We start from the raw sequence: 16,990 nt of genomic DNA, 5'->3' as shown, positions 1-16,990 counted from the left end.
GGTTGACACAAACGACACCCCTGTGGCATGAGAACTATCTGTGCCAAGTGGCCACGTTGAAGGGGTTCCGCCAGTGGGATCAGATTGGCATTTTCACATTAGGAGCGTTATGCAGGGCACCACTCTAAAATCCTTTCAGCAACTGCAAGTTGACTTCCACTTACATAAAACTCAGTTTCATAGATACCTCCAGCTCTGCCATGCTCTCACCCCTCACTTACAAATCTACATGACCTACCTGAATTTCATCCGCTGGAGGGTCCTCTCCTTATGGGTGATCTAGGCGCACACAAAATCTGTCAAATCTACCTAACACTGACCACACATTCCATTACAACTCTTCACAAAACAAGGAGGGCGTGGCAGGACGACCTCCCGGACCTGACGGACGTCGACTGGGCGGAGGCGATAGCTAGTCCCCGGGGTGCTGCAGTAGCCTTTAGATACCGACTTACTAAGTTCAAATATGTCCACTGTGCTTATTATGCCCGTCTCCGCCTCTGGAAGATGGGAGTCATTGCATGTCCTCAATGTCTACGCTGCAACAGGGAGGAGGGGTCATTTCTCCATACTGTATGGGGTTGCACTGCCTTACAGCCCTTCTGGCACAAAGTTTCGGCCTGACTTACTGAGGTACTGTCCTGGGACCTCCCATTTGACCCACGTCCATTCCTGCTTCATAGCACAGAGGACATAGGGGGAATCGCTATAAGCAGCACTTACTTTTCCTTGCCCTCACGATCGCTTAACGTGATATTGCGCAGTTATGGAAGGGTACCTCACCACCAACGATGGGAAAGTGGCGACAAGAACTGGACAAATGTATGGGCGCCGAGATAGCGGTATTTCAAGGCTGCCCCTAAAAGCATATAAAGATATGGACTAGATGAGCGGAGTACCGGGGTATAGACCTTCCTCCTCTTCCTTCACAATCCCCGCAAATATTTCCATGGACTGTCTGTGGGCCATAATGTATGAGGCATTGTTGCTTCTCCTTGGGTATTTGTATGTATCGTATCCTGTTTGCCAAGGTGGGTGTGGTGGGAGGGTCTGCGTAAAGTTCTCTGTTTCCTTTTGTTGGTTTCATATTAGAATGGTCATCATGGGTGTCTCCATGTCTTGTAATATGCTCCTATATTGTTTTCAATTGAATTATGTCGGGCGATAGCCCAAATGGTACTATATAAATGCAATAAAATATATATTTTTTTTAAATGTCCGGAGACCGAGAAGTGATTACGTCTCATATTTCAGTCGCAAGCTTAGCTAATGTTCTTACGTTGCAGAGAAAACATTTTAGATTATACTCAAATATGGTGGGGCTGGGTCCTTCCCCATACAGTTCCCTGAATCGTTATTACTTTGAAAATGACAATTATAACAAGCCACCGGGCCCTCTAATATATGGGGGTAACATTTAGTACATAGAAGTTGCTGTGGTGTGCTAGTGTGCGGACGGATGCAGACGGGCTTGCCTTATGCACCTCATCGGCACGCCCGCTGCGTGTCCATCCCAGCGTCAGTCTTATGGCCGCATGTGCTGGAAACACTAGAATGCTAACCGAAATCCAACCGGAAATGGGGCCAAAAATGCTTTCTCCACACAACCAGCACAAGCTGCGGCGGACTAGAAAGCAAGGCTCCGTGAGGTAACGAAGCAAGGAGATGAGGCGTCACAGAGCAATTAGGTACAGTGGTAAGTAAAATCTATTAAAATCTGAGAGCAGCGAAAAGATGTGCCAATATTAAAAAAGGGCATTCAATTGTCCTGGATCATTGTAAGTGTCATAAAATGTCTCACAACTAAGTATGGCCGGTTACAGACAAGCAAATCCTGATCTTGATCCGTTGCACGTCCGTCCCAGCATCGGTCTTATGGCCGCGTGTGTTGGAAACACTAGATCGCTAACCGAAATCCAACCGGAAATGGGGCCAGAATGCTAATTCCATTCTGGGGCGCGAGTCGAAGCAGAGCCCCGGTTCTCCATAAAATAATTAGTAAGACAGAGAGACAGATCCTCTCAGAAGGGGGGATTGGAGAGTGTCCCAATTCAGTGGAATAAGCAAAGGGGCAGTGGTCTGACAGGGATCTAGCCAGGCATTCCGAACGGACAACCCGGGAGCCATACGTAAAATAAGCTCTATCCTGGTATGCAAATCATGCACCGCAGAATAAAACGAATACTCACGGACATGCTGATGTCCCATGTGCCATGCAAGTGCATACGGATGCGCCATTGGTCAAGGTGTTGTGTGGTGCGGACGCTGGCTGCAACATGCAGTGGTGGGGTAGAGAGATCAAATTGCAAATAGGGCACACAGTTGAAATCACCTCCCTAGATCCCAGAGTTGAGTGGGTCATGAAGGAGTGCAGGAGTGAGGCTAAGAACTCTGCCTGTTTGGAATTGGGTGCATACAGGGCCACAAAAGTGATGGTGCCCCCTCCAGGTGTCCCTCTAAGATGACATAATTCCCATCTGTGTCCACCCGTTGTGTACCAAGAGCGAAGGGGACCGCTGGCATATTCTGACAGTGTGGTGCAGTAGGTCTGCCCTCTCCATTTAGAGCACACTTTGTGTAGCTCTGACGCTGTAAGGTGGGTCTCTTGTAGCATCGTGATATTAGTGTGGTGCCTTTTTCACGTACGCACAAATATGGTAGAGCTTGGACGGAGTGGCCCCGTCCCGCACATTACAGGTAAGTATGTGATACTGTGGTGCTGAATGGTCAAGTAGTGATGTAGGCATGGCTGTAAAAGTTGCAAAGACATTCAAGACATGTAGGATGAAAGTACTCCCCGCCGTATGCAGCTATGCCCCATCCATGCATGCCCTCCTGTCCCCAATGCAGATGAGTGAGCGATATGGGATCAGAGTACCTCAAATCATCATGAATAGTCTCGCAGCATAACTTGGAAAAATAAACAACAGTCAGCCAATATGGCAACAAACCCCCCTGGGCGGTGCACAAAGAAGTACACATGAGTCCCAAATTAGAAAGTAAGAATTAAGAAAAAATAAGAGAATGCAATCAACAGTCCACATGGGTGTTATATTCCGTATAGGTACCCTATTTAGGCGCAGGTAACATTGCAACCTTTCACCTGTATTCTTCCCTACATTATATACATAACGGTTTTTAGAGACTGACCTTTTTACCTAGATAAGACACTGCATTCAGAACACGGGTTTTTCCCTAGTACGAATCTCATACATTATGCATGAGGCTTCTTGGAAGCACAGCAGGACTAACATCTCCTGTATAATATCTCTGTATAAAGGTCAGGCCCGACGTCATCCTTTAGGTCGACACAGTAACACAGCAAGGTAGGACCCCTGAGGAGACCTATGGGTATATATACATCACATCTTGCTTAGAAGGGCAGAGTAGACTGAGACTTCCCGGCTGACAAACTGACCAGAAACGCTGAGGTTCCTGCATGCAGATGCTCCAGCTCGCAGTGGTCTAACATTCCTCGCAGGGTGTCCAACTCGAGATCAGGACGGGGTCCCATATTCTCTCATTCTAAGGTAATGGGGTTGACTAGATCCTAGAGGGATTCTTGGCATAACACCTACACAGATGATAGGTGCTTTTAGGTTCATCTAGCTAGGGAGGCATCGTAGGAGTACGCACTTTTTATCATGTGTTTTATGTACTTGTATATTTTCATGATTACTGCAAGATGGTAGAACTATACCATCCATTTACTTTCTTCGTACTTCTAATCATATATCTCTGCTACTGTCTAATGGTTGTTGCAGCTCATCTATTCTACACTAGAATAACAACTGTTCAATAAATTCTTATTGAAAATGCCCAACCTGTTTATTATGTGTATCTCTCTGAGACAAACTAAGTGAGCACAAGTGACTGAGCGAAAAGTTGCATATTGTTAACAAGATCCTGAGGGGTAAGGGGTGTCATGTTCTTAGGTCCCCAGAATCTTTTCTCTCCTTGGTAAGAGGAGATTATAGTGGCACTGTGAGCTAGCTGATACAGACAGGCTAACGTATCCAGTGGGGGTGCATGGAATCAGTCTGCCACCGGTCCCACAGTTTGTTATCCAAACGCGCAGATCCTGTATAGGTTATATAGGAACTACACGACATGGGAACAATGGTAGGACGTGGCATAGGAGCAAAACACAGAGTCCAGGCCCATGGTCAATGGAAGTAGTTGGACACCCTCATAGCAAGAAGATCAGTGTAGTGTAGAGGAGTGCCACCAAAGATCCCTGCAGGGTGGGTGGTTAGATAGAAAATGCGATCAATGCCTTGTGGGTGATAGTCAAAAGAGATCATCAGCGGATCTCGGCAAAAACTCAGAAGCATAGGTCTCGAAGCAGAAGTCCTCAGATGGCCTGTCTCGGGACAGCAAAGGAATTAGCCTGATGGCGATGTGCTGCCACCTCCACTGCTCATGCCTGCTCCACTTCAACTTGTTCTCGATCTGGGTGGATGCATGACATCCTGCGCTGTCGGCGCCGCAGTTTAGGTGTCACCCAGATGTCATATTTGTGTTCAGTGTCTGCCGTGCAGGCTAGGCCTTTAATGTGGAGTGAGGTCCAGTCATCTTCCGGGGTGGCGAGGAGATGGGAGAATCACCATCAATGACTTTAAGTTTCACTTGTAATAAAAGCACCCTTCATGTAGGAGCCAAGCTGATGTTGAACCTCCAAAGTGTAGTTCGGGTAGGATGTAATTGTTGCATTCCCACAGTGCCATGGACTCTTGGTGCGGACGAGCTGGAGGAGAGATCATTTGTCCATTAGCCATTCCTCCTCCAGAAAAAGTTCAGTACTGGAAAGTTCCGCCCTCTCCGGAAATCCGCTGAAACAAACATTGTTGCGCCATAAGTACCCCTCCGCATCTTCTACTCTGCGGTGCAGAGCTGTCACCTCCTCCTGCATTGTCACTAGTTTGGACTGCAGTTCACACACGCAGGGGACAGCCGATCCACTGCTGATTCAGATTTGTCCACCCTCTTGGATAACTTGCTCAGGAGCCCCTCGTCGAGTGACACTGCATCGATCCTCGGCTCCAGTGAGGTCTTCGTCTCCAAAATAACATGCAACACTTTCTCAAACTGCTCCGAGTAGAGCGTTTCTTCGAGGTGTTGTAGCGCATTCGCAGGTGCAGATAATGCAGCTGAGGAGGGTGTCTCTGTGCCCGCCTCTCTGGGCGCTGTCTTGTTGGATTTGTTGAGCCCAATCTGGACGTGAGACATAGGAGCTGCTCCACAAACGGCCAGGCGTGACAGCAGGGTAGGAGTGAGGGGCCCACGCGGGTCTGCAACAGTCCCCACAGGCATCTCACATTGATTTATAGGCCTATCAGAGCTGCCAGGGAGAGGGCGGAGGGGACCTCCCACCACAACACGAGGCCCTGGGTGGTAAGGTTCCACAGCATCTAAGGTGCCACCCAATGCACCCCCTCTAGTGCTCACCAGTCAAGGTGGGTAGGTCCTCCACGGTCAGGGATGCAGCAGGAAGCGTCCCAGCCACCAGAGACATAGTCTATGCCGGTAGGGGATCAGTTGAATGGGGGCCAGTCTCTGAGCATGAAATGCTGAAGGTGGAGACCCGTCAATAGGGGCACTCCAGCCAGGGAGGAATGCAGGGACACACCAGAAAGTTCAGGGAGGAGGTCATCCCTAAGGACAGAGCTGCAACTCGGATCAGTGTGCCTTGCCGTCATTTCACTGATTTCATCCTCACTTGTCCTGAAACCTAAGTGTGTTGAGTCTGATTCATCTGTGAGGAAGAAGAATTCCCTCTGTCCCCCCGGGAGAGATCAAGATTCTGATCGTCCCCCGCGCCACCGAAACCCCCAGCGGTTAAAGTGCCATCATACAAACTAGCAGATCCCAGACTGTAAAGCTCAGAACGTGTCTCGTTCCTGCTGTGTTCTGGGCCTAATTGCCCCCTCAGCACCATCAGCATTCCTATCTGAATGTCTCACAGAGGCCTCTCCACTTGCATCAAACTCTGGTGAGTCAATCCGCAGCTGCTCACTCTGTTTATTTTCCCCATCTGATGCCCCCTGTATCACTTGTGCAACCGTCTCACTTATAGCACCTCCTGAGCCGGAGTCATTGCAGCTCATGAGGGGAACAAACCCATCCCCCTCCTTACTGTGCTCATGCACAGTGAGGAGCCCTGCCGCTGCAGAAAGTCCAGAGTTACCCAGCTGGGCAGACGGAAAAAAATCTGTGATTCAAAGGTTGGTCGCACTCTGCTCGTGATTGCCCGTGTGGGACTCCTTGCTGATTCTGATCCTCCGCTACGGCTGGGACACTGATATCCTTTCCATTAGCAGCCGTGATTCCTTCAACGCGTTTGGTGGCACCAGTTTCACTCCCCACTCCCCCCCAGTACCAACACTCACTCTGTCTCACTTCAGCTGGCTAGTAACATCTCATGGTCCGGTTACAGCACAAGAATCGGAGCAGCTGCTCTTAGTTTTGTCCTGGAAATTCTGGCATTCTTTGGTGTGTCTCGGATGCTGGATCCGCGTCTGAAAACTATAGCGCTAATCCGTGCCCCTCTAATCTGCGGAGTGCATTATCCAGCACAGATGAAACACACAGCCTCTACTGCCAGAATCGACAGAAGCCTCAGTGCAAACCCTCTCCAGCTGGAGGTCTTGCCACTGACCCACTGGAACCAGCTTGGCCGAATTCTGCATTCCGCTGATCCGTGATCCACCGCTTGGTTTTCTCGCCCCCTCAGCCTTCCATTAAACCGAAGCTCAGGAGGAAGGACACTACTCATTCACCATCTTGCCCCAAGGCACACGGCAGGGGTTTCCAATGAGGGAAAACGAGGCTGTGCTAAATATGCCAGGCTATCTTTTTGAACCTGGTTCCCCAGCTCCAAAGTCAGCAGCTCAGGCCGTTCACCAAATGCTCTCCCCTATTTGCACTAAGTGAAAGAAGTCAAACGAATAAGAAGTCTTTTGATGCATGCCATCAAACCACTGCACGTTGTTTCAAATGTGCAATCAGGATCACTTTTCCAGTAATGGTTCCCTCTCCAATTTCATGTTATACTGGTAAACACATGGCATACTCCGCCAGCCAATTCTCACGTTGCTCTTTACAAGAGACAGCAGCTTCGGGATTGGTTGACTGTTAGCGGGCAGGTAATCCAACGATCTGACGGTAAAGAGTGGGGGCCTCGGTATCTGCCCACCAGGCTCTTCGGTGCAGCGCTGATGCATCACACACACCGGAGGCTTTAAAGTGTGCATGACTGACTAGTCCACACAACTATGCATGGCCAAACATTCGCATTTACAATTACAGACTTGGATGAAGTAGTGGAGAGAGTGCCACTTGTGTGAGTCATGCCTTCTACAATTTGAGGGCCGTGTCTTCTCAATCCGCGTCCCTGGTCGCAGTGGCTAGCAACATGAAGCAGTAAGGGACTTGGCCAGTCCTTTTGCAATAAGAAAAAAATAGGACTAAAAATGCACACAAATGAAAACAAATTGCAGATATCCGAACGCCCTGTCCGTTATGGTCTCAAATTCAAATGTAAAAAACTGGCCATTTTCAGCCATTTTCAGCGGTTTTCCAAGGCTCTGGGGCCCTGGAAGATGCCCAGAAACCCTTGGCTTTACCGTGTAACGAAATATCAGATTCACAGGTACCAATGCGGCTCTACTGAGCCAAGTAGCGCTCACTTCTAAACAAGGGGAAGGCGATCAACAGCACCACGCAGGCTGCAGGGCAAAAAAGAGCCCGACAAGCAGGAGGGAGGAGGAGGCAGCTGCAGCCCAGGAGAGGGGGCAAAGAGCAGCTGTTCAGAATAAAAACAAGCTGCAGGGTGCAGGAGGTGTTGTGGTGGTAACGGCATGGGAGATTAAGTGAACTAGGAGCTAGAGCCAGGAGAGAGCGGAAAGACAAAGTAGTGCACTGAAGCAAAACATATGGCTCATAATGAAAGGATCCATGTAGCAGTGGCAGTCTCTAGGATGGAACAAAACAGCCCAAAGGCATGACAAACGTATGCTATTGACCAATAAAAACTAAGGCATTTGTAAAGGCAGAAGAAAGAACCAATAGAAAGCGCTGGGCGTGTTTAAAGCCCATAGACTGAATACCACATGTCTCAAAAACAACACATGTGCTGCCTATGCGAGACCTAAAATTGGGCTACCTGTTTGAAAAATGCCAAAACTGTGGTAAAAAATAGGCTTTTTGTTTCAGTTCTGCATGTTTCTGAAAGCTGGGAAAACGTTGACTTTAGCACAGCAAACCTTTTGTCAATGCCATTTTAGGGGGAAAAACAGACCCTTTTCTGCAAAGAATGTTTTTCCTATTTTACCCAACAACAACAAAAACCCAAAGTCTAGTTATATTTTGGATACTTCCTAAATCACCTCCATGGACATCATCAAACCCTGGGTAGCTTTGGATTCCCCAGGATATTGAAAAACAGGACGCAAATTTGGCATGGATACCTTATGAGGAAAAAAGTTATGGAGGCCTAAGCGCGAACTACCCCAAATAGCCAGCATCTAAAGGGCATAGCATTCCAAGGGGTAAAGGCTTAGCAACCAAGGGGTTAATGGAAGACAGGCCTCAAAAAGTCTACTCGCAATTGTGAGTGAAATTTAATCAGGTTGAGCGATTTTTAGTACCTTCTAGTCCCATCTAGTGAGTGAATTTAAGCTGGAAAGGAACAGGTATTCTGTTCATTCAGAATGTGAATGAGCAATAAAGATGCCATTAAATCTTGTTTTTACCTTCACACATTAGCTGTCTGTTAAAGGAAAGAGGTCAATAGTCAGTTGGTCTTTTTTACTTATTACTGCTTGGAAAATTGAGTTTATTTTCCTTTCTCTTACTACAGTTAAAGGTTTTTGTCAAGTGAGCTGTCTGAAGATGTCAGTTTTTCTCTAACACATAACACGTAAGTAAATAGCCTTAAAATGAATATTACAAATAATACAAAATATATCAGGAATTATAAAAGCACATTTGTTTTGTAATCAAGAAGTGTGATGCAAAGAGTTAAACAGAAGCAAAACAAATCAGAAAACTTTACATGGTGATGAGCAAATGACACATCTTGGCAGAAACTCTATTTCCAAACATTATTGTTTGTATACTATTTAGTTTTATCAGGAAAACTGCATGTCAGTGAGAAATTGCGTGGAGGCGTTTCAATGCAGAAATTGGATCTCTGCACCTTCTGTGCCGGTGTTTCATCCTGCTGATAGGATGAAGATGTCAACTCAGATAATGGCCAGATGAAGAAAAGTAAATTGCAATGGTGTTTGTTTTGAAAGTAATTACCACTGGAAATGGGGACACATATTTTTTTCATACATTAAAATTCAACATTCCCTTGTGTACTGATGAAACATTTTCCCCCGTTGTTCACCATGTTATTATTTGTGCACATTTTTTGAACATTCAAGTTCCCAGATCAAAGACATGAACCCCTGGTTCAACAGATCCCTCAACATTGAGAGGAGATCCCTTCGGCAGACAGAACGCAACTGGAAACAGACCCTGTCAGCAGCCCATCTAAAACTTCTCCGCCAGTCCAGAAATGCCTGCAATAGGAAAATCTTGAACTTAAAAAAAGAATTCTTCAGAACAGAACTAGAGAACGCCAAGAATAGACCTTGCAAACTATTCGAGTTGGTCAAACACCAATCTAACAAACTGGCAAAAACCTCCAAAGAAACCCCTAAAGCGCTTATATCATGCGAGGAATGTTCCTCCTTCTTCTATGAAAAAATCTCTGCCCTAGGAAACAAACTTATATCCACAATGCACTACCAAACCATGCTGGCTCTACCTCTTCTTCCCGCGCTGCCCTCCCAGACTTCACCCAAAAACCTAGCGCACTGGTCAAACTTCACAGTCTACGACGAACACTCTGTCTGAAAAGTTCCATCCTCCTTAAACCCGAACAATCATTACAACGATCCTCTCCCCTCTAACTACCTAGCCGCTGCCTCTCAAGCTGTCATCCTTCTTGGACAGCAATAATCAACGCATCACTCCTACAGGGAACGATACCTGACTCTCTTAAAGCCGGCCAAGTCGTCCCCATCTTTAAAAAACCTATGCTGGATCCTGCATCCTCTGACAACTATAGACCTATATCCAACATCCCATTCCTAGCGAAAGTTCTGGAGAAATGTGTGCAACAGCAGTTGAGCCAACACATCACCAACTTCCAAATACTAGATGACTTCCAATCCGGTTTCAGACCTGGACACAGCACTGAAACCACCCTCCTCCACATCGTGAATGATGCCCTCCAAGCCCTTGACCAAGGCAAAACCTGTCTCCTAATCCTCCTAGACCAATCCTCGGCTTTCGATACGGTTAACCACAAAACACTCCTTGAACACCTCAAACTCAGGATGGGATTGGATGGCACCGTTCTCGAATGGTTTAGGTCCTTCCTCCAGAATCGCTCACAGAGAATCCTAATCAACTGTAACTTATCCGCTCCCACTCTGATCACGGTTGGAATTCCCCAAGGATCAACCCTGTCCCCCAACTCTCTTCAATCTTTACCTTGAACCGCTCACAGAGGTGCTACGCACCACCAATATCGCCTACCACATGTATGCCGACGACACACAGATCTACATTAAAATCTCTTCTCCTGAGGACATTCTCTCCCTGAATGAGGCCTTGAAGCTGACTGTGCATTGGCTCACCTCTAACCAGCATAAACTTAATGCAAAAAAAAACTGCATTTCTTCTAATCTCCCCAAACAAAACCAATCCAGACATTCAAGAATGGATCACAGCGTTAAACCCCCCCTCCCTCCCCCACTCTGCTTAATCCCTTGGAATAACCCTAGACTGCAGCGTGAATATGCATGGCCATATCCACTCGATGGCCAAAACTGCCAGATTTCACCTGAGCTACCTACGAAACCTGAAACCCTTCCTTGACACTCCTGAACTAAAAATGGCAATCCAGGCACTAGTCATCTCCAGACTAGAATATGGATGCTCTACCCGAGCAGGTCTAACCAAGAGCTCTTTGGCGCCATTGAAAGCCTGCCTCAACGCCGCCGCCAGACTCCTAACAGGTTCAAAGAAATTCAACCACATCTCTCCCCACCTTAAAGCTCTAAAATGGCTTCCTCTCGAGGCCAGAATCCAACTTAAGCTGGCTTGCATCACTTACAAGGCTCGCTTGCGGGAAAAAAAACGTACAATCGGTCCTTCTCTGGGGCCGCTCCAAGAATCTGGAACTCACTCCCGCCCGCCATCAGAAGACTTCCCTCTTTGGCATGCTTCAAAAAAGAGGCCAAAACTTTCCTAATGGGCAAATTCCTCTCCTAACGCTGTCATTACATATGCCACCTCAGTGACTTTGTTCCACCCACTATTATCCATGGTCTTTCCGGATGATACCTACTCGGCACTTTGAGACTGTTTCTTCTTTTTTTGTATAATGTATCTACCTGTTTTTATCCCACATGTATCCTGGGATTGAAGCTGCTTGTTTCTTGGAATAATGTATCGACCTGTTTTTATCCCAATTGTATCCACCCCTCCTAAGTCTTTTGTATACCACCTGCCAATCCTGTAAAGCACTCTGATACCCTCACGGGTCTGGTTCGCGCTCTATAAAACTCTAAATAAATAAATAAATATATAAGTTCCCAAATATTTGAAGAGGGGTATTTAGACATTTCCACAGCATTTACCACAGCTCTTCAAGACTCTATTTAAGAAATGCATTTGGCAAGAAGAAAAAATAAAACAGGACTCCGTTATGTTCTGTGTTTGATACACCTGTCAATCTGATATCTCACCCGCCCACATTTGGGTACAGATAAGAGGGAGACTTACTAAAAAATATTTGATGGAATTTAATTCCCCTATTGACTTTCATTGAACTGATAGGAGTTTTAAGAGGGAAAAGCCAAAATAAATGTATTTGCACCTTATATGTTAGTGCAGAGCTTTCCAAACTCTGTGTCGCAACATGGTACTGTGTCGCCTGACATGTGTGGGTGTGTCGCACGACGGTGCTCTTAATCAAGCATGTACGGCTGTCTAAATTTCTTTAAACGTATATTCTTGTTCATTTTTTTGTATTGGGACGTCTGCGCATGTCAGTGACGCAGTACGCGGACGCAAGAGAGGCGTTAGTGGAGCGTGTGATCGCGGCCTCATTCCCTTTGCCATGCGCGTTCATCGTTGAATGCGCAGTTCATTGAGCCGCCTCTGCTCCTCATCCCAGGTGCTTGGTACGGCGCACTTAGAGGCAGCCTGGAGACAAGGAACACTGTCCGGAGGCAAGGAGGACTGCCCGGAGGCTGCTGAGGGGAGCCGGGCGATGGCGAAGTCGGTTTGTGGCGCGGAGAAGCCCGGTTGCTCCCACCACTCCCGCCACCATGAGATCCAGGCCTGCCTGCCCGACCTGCTGTAGGTGGGTAATTACTTTGTATTATTTGATCGCGTTTACTGTGTTTTATGTCTACTTCCCATTCCCCCTTCTTCACCTTTTATGCTGCCTCCTCTCTGTCTTCCAACTCCTTCGCGCCGGAATGTGTTGGACATATGGGACGTGTAGTACTTTTACTGTCGATCATGTCACTGTTTTAAATGGCGGCAAGGGGGCTGTGGTTACTTTCCAGAAAAATTAAGTCGGGGATTGAGCGGCCGGGGGTTAGGGGGGACATCCCTGGCAGCTCAGGGGGCTTTTTGAAATAGTTATGTTTATGGTGGTGACTTTTTTTTATGGGGGTGTTTATGAGTGGGGAAGGGGCTCAGATCAGGCATCTGTGGAGCGTTTCACAGACAAGGGCCTGAGACTGGGAGCTGGGTAGCAGTGCTCGGAGAGCCCCTGGTTGAGCTGGCCCACCATCTATCTTTGTGCCCTGATATAAGCCCCCTCTTCTTTCCAGGCTGCACTCAGGCCCATAAATACCTCAGCAGGCATGGGCCTGTGAGAGGACTGGAAACAGGGGCGATAGGGAGATTAATTACCCTCAAGGGAGCGCGGTGAGTGGCTTTATTAGCAGTATCGACTGCTGCCAGATAAAGTCGCAGTACATGATTAAAATCCTTCCCAAGCACTCTGAGTCAGGGTGGGCAGAGCCAGCCCTGCACGCTTTTTCATCCAGCAGACCAGTACAGCTTGTGAATCCAGATAAAATGTGTTTTTGCCTTTGCAGCAGATGACTACTATTTGACTTTACCACGCTGTGGCACTGTTAACTGCTTCAGGCATGTTGGGGAGAAAATCAGAATGTGCTTGTACGGTGGACAATCTTGGATCTTAGTTAGTTATCTTTTAATGGTGGGTTGGTCAACATATATGGCTGACTGTGAGGACATTTGAGATGTTGGAGGTGTTGGCATATATAAAGTAGTTAATCAATGTTTTAATTTAAACTGATATTACTCTGATGGTGAGAAGACTGGGTGAATTAGTATGGTGGGGTTGGGCCCACGAGGTAAAAGTAGCACATTTCCTCATTAATTTTTACGGCTTGTTAATTTTTATGGCAAAGGCACTGTTAATATATTAGTGAGCCTTAACAGCGAGTACACCCATTCAACTTTTGTGTTTTTTTAGGGAATTTACAGGAGTTTTGTTGTGATGTGGTATGTGAGGTATGGTGGTGTGTGGAGTATATGATCGTTGGTTGTGTTGATACATGGTGTTCTTTGTGTGCCTGTATGAAGGGGGGTGTTGGCGTAACTGCTGCTATCCATCTGCCTGTTTATCGCTTCCCAACAATCCCTCTTTTAGCACCAAATCACCCTGAAGCGCCAATGTTTGGCCTGTCTTACTGCAGTCTGCATGCCCTCTTCCCAACTCTAGCTTCCTGCCTCACCTCTCTGTGTCACCACATCTCTGAAGCCCCTCCCTGTAGTAGCCACACTGCCTGCAACCCCTTTATGTGCTCCCACTTTCAATCTGCTTCCTAGCCCTTTACAGCCCTTCTGTGTTTCACGACACCCTGTGGTCTGTATATACTATCCTTCCAGTCAGCCCCTGTGAGCCCTTCCCCTGCATCCCATCTATGTGCCCCTCAAACCTATGCAGTCTCTATGTGTGGTCCTTCCCTTCTGAGCCCTGTGTGTCAATCTATCTGTGCCTCTCTGTTGTATTTATCTCGCCCCTGCCGGCCCTCTGTGCCCCTCCACCCCGAAGCTCCTGTGTGTAACTGCCTAGCCCTAGCCTAGCATGCTTAACTGCCTGGCCTGCCGCCCTTTTGTATGTGCTCTGCCTCATCTCATCACTGCAGCCCCTCTATGAGCTAACTGTAGTACTTATGTGTGGCAAAGTTCTCCTGCAAGCCCTCAGTATGCCCCTGCCCCCTACTTGGGCCAATACCCTGTTTCTGCTGTCCCTCTGTGTGACCACAACTCCTGGAACTCCAATATGACACTCATCATCCATTCCGGCTTTCCATGCCACTCCGCTTCACATGTCTGACACTAACCTTAGCCCGGCACATCAACAAGGAGCTGCAGGGGAAAGAAACGAGATTGGGTCATCCTCCACTCAAATCAGTATTCCAACAAAGAGACCCAATCTACTTAATACAGAGATACTTTCCACACTGTGTAAAAAAGGAATTGAGGAGTATCAACCTGACTTCTTCTGACCCACTCCCCACCATATAGATTTGTAAGAGGGGTCCCTAATTCACCAGAGTCTGTACTGATATAAAATCTGCAAGAACCTTAACCCAATGTAGCGGTCACCATGTTCAAAAAGTCAATTTATGAAAAAAAACCTGTATGATCACAGAGGTAAATTACCCACACCGTGAGTGTCAGTGAAAAAATGTGTGCAAAACAAGGTAGAACTTCACGTGCGCAACACCACAGCGGGCTGAACCTGGTTAGATTATCACCAGTACTGCCACGTTTCTCATCATAGGTTACTACCTTGGGCAAAAACAACTGGACAAATGTACCAGAAACAATTAATCAACAAAGGTGAAAATATGTGAAAATCACACACCATAGTCCCGAGTTAAAATTGATAAAGAGCCATGGCCACCATCATTTTATTCTTAGCTCATGGGTCAGTTCAAAAATAAAAAGTGCTGTATCTTAACAGACAGAAAGCCATTAAGCCGACATGTTTCATTGCCTTACTCTTATGGCAATTTCTGCAGGGCACAAGGACTTCATCCACCTTATCAGCACACTCACGCATCGCGAGGAGGAAATAATTAGAGGAATGCTCCTTAGAAACAACCACGCACGTAAACAAAAACGTGCGTGGTTGTCATAGCTTCATGAGAAGCAGCACTCGACGGTTGCTTCCACACGCTTGGCCTCGTTTTTACTCCTCAGCAAAGGTTTTTCTATTGAAATTTTCAGCGGAATAACCACTTAGGCGTAGACCATTATTTTAACAGTGTTTAGTTTTTTCACTACAAAAAAAAAAAAAGCAGAGAATTACAGTAGGAAGACATATCTAGTAATTTAATCTGATACAAGGGGGAAAGACAATTTTTAAACTAACTGTCTTATTAATTCTTACCCCTTCATTATGTCCTCCGCTGACGCAACGCTAGAAACCAAATTGGACCTAATGGTTTCTAAAGCCATGGACAAGGCCATGGACTCGTTCAGCGACCGTATTAATAAAAAATTTAACGAGACCATAAATAAAAAATTTGATATTCTTACAAAGGGGTGGCCCTCTACTAGCGGGGCACACATTCTAAACCCCAAAGAAGGGACAGGGAAGGTCCCAAAGAAAAGATCCGGAATACAACAATCAGACCAAAATCTAAAAGAATAAAGGTCTCATTAAATATGGATCGATCTCGCTTACAAGGCGGAGACCAGAACGATGCCCAGGGCATCTCAGAAGGGCAAGAAACAGGCCTACAAACCCCTATCCAAGTTGACAGCGACGACCAATACGAGGCGGAGATAGATCTCTCATGCTCCTCGTCCTTCGATTCGGACATTGAGGTCCAAGAAAAGACTTCTACTGTCAACACAGAAGAGGCAAACAAGGCCTCAGGGTCGAAAATGGGTATTACTGACCCCTTTGGAGAATTCATGTTCGATCCTTTACTAATTAAACACCCCCTATCTCCCGAATGGTTACCCTCACAGCACGTGGCAGACTACATTAGCTTCTGGCTACGAAGAGAGATCCCGAAGGAAGTAAGGTCGAGATTAAGATCGGAATGTCCTCGACCATCTCTCCCAGAAAAAATCACCTTTACACCCGATCTCGACCCTAAAGTCGTCGCATTCATAGCTAAAGGCGCAAAAGACCCAGGAAAAGGCATAGATAAAAGCCTTAGATCATGCCAAGACCGCCTTCTGGACCTAGTTGGTCCTCTAACCAAGATCTTCGACATGGCGGAAAATGCATATGTTGGCGGCATCCCTGTTGACGCGAAGGAACTTCGCGAATGGATACAAAGGTGCATCTGCCTTCTAGGCAATGCAAACACCGCCATATCTACAGAAAGAAGAAAGGGTATACTTCTCAAAATAGACCCAAAACTTATTGAACTGGCAAACCAAGAGGCAGGACCAAGCTCTCAAGGTCTCCTCTTTGGAGAGGACTTTATACGTGATATGGCAAAATACGTGGGAGCATTTAGCTCAATACAAAAGTCTCAACGTGAAATCAAAAAAGTCTTCCAAGATAACATTTTTCGTCGGGCCGGGAGAATGCGGGGTCGATTCCCCGGCCGTGGACAATCCACTTCAAGACCCTTTCTGGGACGAGGAAATAGGTTCCAGCAAACATCTTTATACGGGAACCATCCCTTCTACCCTCAAAGACAACGCTTCAGAACAAGACCGTTTCGAGGTGAAAGAAGGAGCAGAGCTTTCTCAACAGGTAGGTCCATCGACAGGCCCTTCAGATACCCCTGTAAAAGTGGGAGGGAGACTAGCCCTTTTCTCTGGCAGATGGACACTAATAACACAAGATCCCTGGGTCCTACAAACAGTTCAAGGCTACCAAATAGATTTTTTAGACCTCCCCTTCCAA

General features: G+C 46.8%; 1 protein-coding gene across 8 annotated transcripts in view; it reads left to right on the top strand.

Annotated features, from left to right (window-relative positions):
• The window catches only part of C9H19orf47 (chromosome 9 C19orf47 homolog), a 270,934-nt gene that overhangs the window by 90,445 nt on the left and 163,499 nt on the right, over positions 1 to 16,990 (top strand). For 4 of the 8 annotated variants that reach the window (XM_085625349.1, XM_085625351.1, XM_085625352.1 and 1 more), the window contains one exon: positions 12,239 to 12,427. The exons of 3 other annotated variants lie outside the window; for them this stretch is intronic. In XM_085625349.1, coding sequence (XP_085481475.1) covers positions 12,393 to 12,427 — 35 coding nt within the window. In that variant the 5' untranslated portion in view covers positions 12,239 to 12,392. Of the gene's footprint in view, positions 1 to 8,860; positions 8,921 to 12,238; positions 12,428 to 16,990 lie in introns of all 8 variants that reach the window. One more of the 8 variants, XM_085625350.1, reaches the window with a different exon arrangement.

This window comes from Triturus cristatus, chromosome 9 (assembly GCF_964204655.1).
Source record: "Triturus cristatus chromosome 9, aTriCri1.1, whole genome shotgun sequence".
In the NCBI taxonomy this organism is placed as follows: domain Eukaryota; kingdom Metazoa; phylum Chordata; class Amphibia; order Caudata; family Salamandridae; genus Triturus; species Triturus cristatus.
This window is presented reverse-complemented; position numbering and strand designations above follow the sequence as displayed.